Source organism: Mus caroli, chromosome 3 (assembly GCF_900094665.2).
Source record: "Mus caroli chromosome 3, CAROLI_EIJ_v1.1, whole genome shotgun sequence".
Classification (NCBI taxonomy): domain Eukaryota; kingdom Metazoa; phylum Chordata; class Mammalia; order Rodentia; family Muridae; genus Mus; species Mus caroli.
The window spans coordinates 103,020,158-103,028,804 of NC_034572.1; the positions used below are offsets into that span (position 1 = coordinate 103,020,158).

The 8,647-nt window shown below is 39.2% G+C and overlaps 1 protein-coding gene across 1 annotated transcript in view; it reads right to left on the reverse strand.

Annotated features, from left to right (window-relative positions):
- Stxbp3 (syntaxin binding protein 3) overlaps positions 1 to 8,647 on the reverse strand; it is a 48,448-nt gene that overhangs the window by 26,076 nt on the left and 13,725 nt on the right. The window contains exons 3-6 of the mRNA XM_021157487.2: positions 8,180 to 8,261; positions 7,222 to 7,298; positions 3,569 to 3,647; positions 2,842 to 2,942 (exon numbers count right to left, since the gene is read on the reverse strand). Of these exons, the coding sequence (XP_021013146.1) occupies positions 2,842 to 2,942; positions 3,569 to 3,647; positions 7,222 to 7,298; positions 8,180 to 8,261 (339 nt within the window). The remainder of the gene's footprint in view (positions 1 to 2,841; positions 2,943 to 3,568; positions 3,648 to 7,221; positions 7,299 to 8,179; positions 8,262 to 8,647) is intronic.

Sequence of the window (8,647 nt, forward strand, 5' to 3'; positions counted from 1 at the left end):
GACTCCAGCTCACGGAGAGTATAGCTCTACATGATGCTATATGACACTTTATACAGTAATGACTCCAGCTCACGGAGAGTATAGCTCTACATGATTCTATATGACACTTTGGGTTTCCCAGGTGCCTAGTGTAGTGTGACTAAATTTTAGCTGATACAGTATAAATGAAGATCCTTACTTCATTCTGTCTGTCTATTTATTCTATATCTTCCGCTGTCCTGCTATCTCATCTAGGAATTCTATAGTCATCTAGCTCACAGAGTGACTGCCTAAAAGAACAGGCTCCGACAATTCTGTACTTCTACTGTGTAAGGCTTATCAAGCCCATTAATGGACTTTCATAGGACAAGAAATACATTTTCACACTTTAGGCAACTGAAAGTTTAGATTTTCCTGTTGTACTCAGTGAACCTAATTCTAATTTACACAACTTTTGGCTATGGCTGTATCTTTTTCATAGTTCTGAAATGAGAAGACTGCCTTGATCTAGCAGATAGTCTCTAGTCACTATAGACTCTTCCTCTGCAGACCAGGCTGGCTTTACACTTCTGATGGCCTTGGCCTCCCCAGTGCTGGTACTTCAGGCATGTTCCATCATGCCTTGCTCTGAAAAGATGTTAGGATTACAGTTCAGATACGCCTCTGTTCCTAGCTTAAAGCACTTAGTAATCTTTCACATGATTTCTTGTTCTCACCAACATTATTCTGTATCAATTAAACTTATTAGGCAAAACCAGGTATGGTATTAGACATTACTTACACAGTACTTAGTAAGTAGAATCAGACACTATCTCAAAATAATTTTTAAAAGCAAATTCTCATAAGATGTAGATCAAATACCCAAGATATAAGATACAATTTGATAAACGCATGAAACTCAAGAAGAATGAANACCAAAGTGTGGACACTGTGCACCTTCTTAGAATTGGGAACAAAACACCCAGGGAAGGAGTTACAGAGACAAAGTTCGTAGCTGNGANGAAAGGATGGACCATTTAGAGACTGCNNTATCCAGGGATCCNTCCCANAATCAGCTTCTAAACGCTGACACCATTGCATACACTAGCAAGATTTTGCTGAAAGGACCCAAATATAGCTGTCTCTTGTGAGACGATGCCGGGGCCTAGCAAACACAGGAGTGGATGTTCACAGTCAGCTATTGGATGGATCACAGGGCTCCCAATGGAGAAGCTAGAGAAAGTACCCAAGGAGCTAAAGGGATCTGCAACCCTATTGTTGGAACAACATGATGTACTAACCAGAACCCCGGAGCTCTTGTCTCTAGCTGCATATGTATCGAAAGATGGCCTAGTCGGCCATCAATGGAAAGAGAGGCCCATTGGACTTGCAAACTTTATATGCCCCAATATAGGGGAATGCCAGGGCCAAAAGAATGGGAATGGGTGGGTAGGGAAGTGGGGGGCGCTATGGGGGACTTTTGGGATAGTATTGGAAATGTAATTGAGGAAAATATGTAATAAAAATATANAAAAAAAAAAAAAGATGTAGATCAAGGAAGTGAATTAGAAGAAAAAAAAACTTAGAAAAAAAATACATGGAGAGGACCTTAAATAATCCTATTTCACAGAGTGGCAGTGAAACTTTCCCAAGGGACTTCTTCACATATTTTTTGCCAAAAGCCATCAACTCAAGTCATGTTGCTAAGAAATTCCTTTCCTGCAAACACAGCAACTATAGGATTTTAATGAGTTTTGGGACTAAAACTGTATTTGTTTGTTGATGAAGTAATGTTCTAGAAATGTTCATAGAATTTACTGCACAATTGCTTATATCACACATGATTTTAGGAGGCCTATTTCCACCTACACTAAACTTAAATATTTATTGTGCTGAAGGATGAATTTTAAGAAAATTTCAACAGATTGTTAAAATTTTATGATTTGGATTATAGTCTCTGTCACAGACAATAAAGCTTAAAAGAAGAACCCTTTCTCTAAGATCTTCCTATCCCCAAATACTGACCTGGTAGTTTGTAAATATCTCTAAATACTTCTCTATAAAATCTTATAGAGGAATAAGAGAGATCAAAGAATAACAAACCGATCTATTCACTGGCTGTTTCACTTCGGTAAGTTATTTAACCTCTTCAATTTCCAACCTTTAAAATGGGTACAGAAGCCAGGCACGGTGCTGTACACCTTTAGTCCCAACACTCAGAAGGCAGAGGTAAGTGACTCTCTATGAGTTCCAGGCCATCTTGGTCTACATAGTAAGTTCCAGGGTAGCCAGGGCTACATAGTGAGACCTTGTCTTAGAACAGAACAGAACAGAACAAAATAAAACAAAACAAACAAAACAGAAGAACAGAAGAAGCCACAGCACTACTGAAAAGATGCAATGACTAAATTTATGTAAAGCAACCAAGAAAACGATCTAACAGAGTCAATACTCTACTGGCGGTTACTACGACCATCATTAAATTACTATTAAGTGTGCCAAAGGCAAAACAAATGAACACCATTTATCCCACAGTTATGTTATATGATGTCAAGTATTTATTTTAAAGTTTGTCTAACTATCATAAAGGATTAGAAAAGCTAAAAGTCTCTGAACTTCATCATCTAATGGTGATGGAAGTTAACAGACACAACACAGGCTTTGGTGCTAAATGGAAATGTAAGTCCCTCCTGTCATTATTAATGTTCTATTCCGATTTTTGTCCATGTTTCTCCATTTATCATGAGAATGTTTGCTTGTAGAAGACTAACCACAAAATTTACCAAATATAACACCCTTAGACCATACTCTAGTAACAAGCTCATAAAACTAGTTCTGAAAATTCATTATGAACAAAAATTTTAAAGTAAAAATTACCAGTACCTGAGATTCATGTGGAATGAAGGAAATGTTTATTTCCTTACATCTTCTTATTGACTTGGAGCAAGATGCTTTAATCTTGTTAAAGAGACTGTCAGGACAAACTGAGGGAGGAAAAAGCATAAGCCCATCTAAGTGTCACTCATTTTAAACAGTCATCCCAACATGCAAGAACACTTTGTGTACAACAGCTGACTGGGCTCTGTAAAGCAGGCTACCCTGTGGGTGGAGATGCCCATGACAAGACATGAGCAGGTGAGGAAAAAGGTGGGCATCTTTTGTTGTTGTTTTTCTGGGACAGGGTTTCTCTGTGTAGCTCTGGCTGTCCTGGAACTCACTCTGTAGCACAGGCTGGCCTCAAACTCAGAAATCCACCTGTCACTGTCCCTTGAGTTCCAGGTTTAAAGGCATGCGCCACCACACCAGGTTTCATACTTATTAAAATATAATTACACAACACAACATAGAACATAGACGTCTGAAGTCTTTGTTCCTCACTTTTGCTATGAAAATGTGGACCATAGGAAAAATATGATGGATTTTCTCCCATAAACTATGCGAAATGAAAAGGCTATTTTCTTTGTACTTTCCCATAGGTTTCTTTCTCATAACATAATAATCCTCAGGTGGGATTCTGATTAAGACTGCAAAGTATTCAAACACATAAACTAAAAGGCAGACACTCTACAGTTAGCAGGCTGTCAGACAAGAACCTCAGAAAGGCACTTACAGTCAGTGAAGTATATATATGCTGCTTTGTATTTTTTCTCAGATTTACTTCCAAAATCTCGTAAGAAACAATCTACAGACTTAAAAAAAGTGAGATGTTAACATACATTTTATTAAATACTGATTTAAATATGCTGGCTTCAAAGTAACCAAGATTATTTTGTTTCAATAAAATAAGCCTTTACTAAGTTTAACTTATAACCTGAATTTTAAATAACCAGGTCTCCAGCCAGTGATAGCTATTAAGGCAACATGACAAGGTAACAAGCGGGAAGGTAATATGAATACCCAGATGCTATTATTGGCAATGAGGAGGTCTAGGACAAAGACAATAGATGACAAGATTATTGAAGGAACTGAGAAGCCAACGTACTGGCAGTATTATATGGAAATAAAATTACCAATATCATTGAAGAAATGTTAAAAAGAGTGTTAGTAAGCAAGGAGCTAAAACTGCTAAGACATTACAATGAGAGGCTTAGAGTCTGGTAGCAGCTGTCTCAAGGAAGAATATAGGATAATACAGTTAGTGGTGTGTGCCTTAATGTGCTAAGTTTACAAAGAAAGATAATGAGGGGCTGCAGAGACTGCTTAGTGGTTAAGAGCGGACCTGGGTTCAGCTCCTAGCATACACATGGCTACCCACAACTATCCTTAGCCCTAATGCCAGGGACTCTGATGACCTCTTCTGGTTGTGGAGACACCATGAACATGTGTGGTATTCATGCATACATGCAAGCAAAACACACATGCACAGAAAACAAAAATAAATTATTTTTCTAAGACTTGTTTCATCTACATTCCCATCTCTATAGATCATCAAGAGCTATGAAAATCACAAATTCTGTAAAGAAACTATCATTTTGAAGCATTAGATATTATACACTTATACACACACACACTCATTCATTTGATGGGAAAATGAAGACAGCCTTCACTCACTCAACTCTCCAGAGAACGCCTCCTCCCCTCTCTGTCCGAGCGAGCACTCGCACCCTGAGCTCTAGGAAGCATTTCAGGAGCTGCGTGAGTCTCTCCATGCTCTCCTATTTTTTTGTTCAGGGTGGCGAACTCTTCAAGCAGCTCTTTCCCTAACTGGATGTTTTCTTCCTTTCACCAGACTGCCTCTCCCTGGCAGCCTGACCTTAAGAGTGTGGCTGGATGCTTTATCAATCATGTGGGACTTAGATTTAACTTTGGGAAGATCCTAAATACAGCCACTTCTACAAGAGTAGGAAGGCAAAAAAATTTCTCTTCCCAAGGGCAAACCACAAAGCAAAGTACACACAGCACGAAGGCCCTTCTGACACCAGCTGACCTCCCTCAGCTGCCTATGCGTCTCACTGGGAGCCCTGGAGCTGCTCTAGGGAAGCCAATCTCACAATATGGTTCTTCACAGTGCTCCCAACGAGCAGGGCCTCACCTGCTCACAGAAGCTCCGAGGGCCAGCAGGCAACTAATTCAAGGTACGAGAAAACCCGAGGTTGGATGTAGGCAGACAAAGGGTCCCAGTCAGGAACTGCTTTCTCTAACCTTCCGCGACTTAGTGAGTACGGAGCTGTGCATCCTTTAGTCACAGAGCATTAGGAAGGAATTCCCGAGCCACGAGATCCACGTTAGCCTTATTGTTAATGGCCACATGGTCTTTTACACCACTTTTTATCAATTCTCAGCACTTAATTGATTTATTCCTATCGTCTTAATTTAACCACTTATTCCTTACTCCAAACAACATTTTGAAAAGCTTCTTGAAAATGGCAAATCCATTTTCGTATACTGATAGTCCCATTATCAGTATAGGAGAATATGGCAAATTTTGCTTCATTAACCATGGATAGCTAAAGTAACTGAGAGAGTTAGAGAAAGAATGTGTATGAGTACGCAAACACACACACACACACACACATGCAAACACACACACAATCCTTTTAACAATTTGCAAGATGAAAAGTAGTTTGGTTTGGTTTGGTTTAGTTTTCTTTTCCTTCTTTTCTAGGACAGTCTTACTATATAGGCCTGGCTTGCCTAGAGCTTGCTACATAGACCAGGTAGGCCCCAGACTCGCAGAGATCCATCTCCTCCTGCCTCCCAGGAGCTGCAATTGAAGGCTTGCCTGACTCACATGCTCAGCTTTTAGGCTGCAATTTTTTTTCCCAGTCATGAATTTTTTTCTTGACTGATAAACTATGAAATATCATTAAAAAAATTCTGTTCCTAGGAGTCTATATGCAGATATATTTTTATGCATTGTTTTCTGTTTGCTTGCTTCCTCAATATCTAATAGAGTTAACAGTGGGAGTCAAAAACAGCGTCAAGAATGCATTCTCAGAGCTCAGGCCTGTAATCCTAGTATTTTGGAGGCTTAACCAGGAGGAGTTGGTGAGTTCAAGCCCAGCCTGGACTATAAACAGTCATTTCCAGGCTGGTTTAGGACATATAATGAAAACCTGTCTCAAAAAACAAACAAGAAGATATATTACACAGGAAAAAATGAATTCAATACTATATTTGAAATTTAGCTCAAGAAGCAAGCCATACTGTCAAGAAAAAAACTGAAAAAAAATCTTTAACATAAAAAAAGCATATATATATATACACACACACACATACACACATGTAAATCTATATATACACATGTATACTATAGAAAAATCACTAAAATAAATAAAATACTTATTAAGCCTGGAGAAGGCGGCTCAGAGGTCAAGAGTGCTTACAGTTTATCCAGAGGACCCAGCACCACAATGAGGATGAGAGACCCTTACTAAGGCCTGTGGCTCTAGTTCCAGAGGATATGTTGTCCTCATCTGGCTTTCATGGGCACCAAGCACATATACAATGCACATAGGTACATGTAGGCAGAAGACTAATACACATAAAATATAAATAAATACCCCCTTTAAAAAAGTTTTTTTAAGCCGGGCGTGGTGGCGCACGCCTTTAATCCCAGCACTCGGGAGGCAGAGGCAGGCGGATTTCTGAGTTCGAGGCCAGCCTGGTCTACANAGTGAGTTCCAGGACAGCCANGGCTATACAGAGAAACCCTGTCTCAAAAAACCAAAAGTTTTTTAAAACATCTTTTTAAAAGACTTATTTATCTACATTTCTGTCTCTTCCAAAATTAAGGGCCAACAGGAGCTTTGTGAATCTCAAATGCTGCAAAGAAACCATCATTTTTATATCATTAAATTCTGCTTTCACATGCTAAAAGAAAAGAAATCTTTCCTTATATACTCTTACTGGGAGCAGTACAAATAAAATAGTAGAACACAGGAAAACTTTTATTAATAAGCAGCTAATAGAAAGCCTTCTAATAAGGCAGACTTAATTCTCTGTGTAAGAAACGGGTTCTTGTTTGTTTTATAACAAGGGCGGAGGGGCTGTAGAGATGGTCAGCAGTTACAACCGTGCTGCTCATGCACAGGACCTGTTCAGTTCCCAGGCACCCACATGGCAGCTCACGCTCGCCTCTAACTCCAGTGGCAGGGGATCCAATACCCTCTTCTGAGAGCCTCCGTGGGCACCTGCACACGCATGTGCACATACGGAAAAAAAAAGAGCAGGAAAATTACAAGAGTTCCATGAGTCTTGCACATGAGAAGCACGCACTCTACCACAGCTTAAAAACTCACACTCAAGCCTGGGAATACTCACTTTTGGTGTTGGAGAGATAAAATAAAGAGCTTTCATTTGTCTGACAGGTTCACGATTCCTATAAATATTCTCTATAACTGAGAACAACAACAAAAAGTCATTTCATGGAACCAAAGTTTAAAATATTTTTAAATAAACTTCATCGTATATTCCATTTATAATAATAATAAAAAGCACATTTATATACATTGGGCTTATTTTTTTTCTCATTTGCTAAATTAATAAGTCCTAAAAAATGTATCTCCTGAGACTTTATGTAGAATTATGAGAAAAAAAGACAATGGAGTCATTACATAGGTAGCCCTGCCAGAATACAGCATAAGCAATCGAAATGTGAGGAAGAAACAAAGAACTATGTTAAAAAGTACAAACGTTCTTGGGTCAGCAGGTAAAGGAACCTACTACTAAGCCTGATGCCCTAAACCTGCTGCTCAGGACCCCCACAGTAGACGAACTAACTCAAGCAAATACAAACACAGGGACACACAGGGACACACACACACACACACACAGCAAGTCTAGGTGACTACATGAGACATCAAGAACATCGCAGAGTCGTGTGCTCTTTAAAATGCTTCTCAACATCTTATCTGTTGTCAAGTAAGCTTGAAAAATGATTCCTCATGGCTTAATTAGTGATTCTTGGGGCCAGTGAAATGACTCAGCCAGTAAAGACTAGCCACACCTGGTGACCTAAGTTCAGTCCACAGCAGACAGACAGGTCTGACTTCTGAAGGTCGTTCTGTGACTTTCACATGTGCAGTGCACGAGTTCTCTCTCTAATAAAATGTGATAAAACTTAAAAATAAATGATAGCAAATACAAATCGAATATGCAATAGGTAACAAATAAATCATTTTATTCATAAAGATCAAAGCCTCAGTCCTACGTGATGAGGGTTTCTGGAGAATGCTGGGCTTACTTCCACACCTCACACCTGCAGGGCAGCAGTACTCACCAGTTATGCCCTCCTCTAGAAGGTCTGTCATTTTGCAGCATGACGACAAAAGTTTGGTGGTAAACTCATCTAACAGCATTATCTTAAAACAAAGGAAATTAGGAAAGAGCATAAAGATGACTGTCAAGATTTAACAAAAACCCAGAGTTTTAGAAATTCCTCTTTTAGATTGATTTGGTGGAGTACTTTCTCAATACACATACATGGAGATATTTCATACAGGTAATAAAATAGAAATATTTCTATTCTGAAGCAGAGCTTGCTCATTGTAAGTATATCAATGTTTAACATCAAATTTTCTGAAAATGTATTGTCCTTTACAGAATCATTGCTATAGAGCTCTGTGCAAACGCTTAGCATCTGCAGCTACGATGTGCTCGCATCCCGTCCTCTAGACAAGGAAGCAAGGGACATATCATTTGAGTTCTTTTGTGATTGTGTTACCTCACTCAGGATGATGCCCTCCAG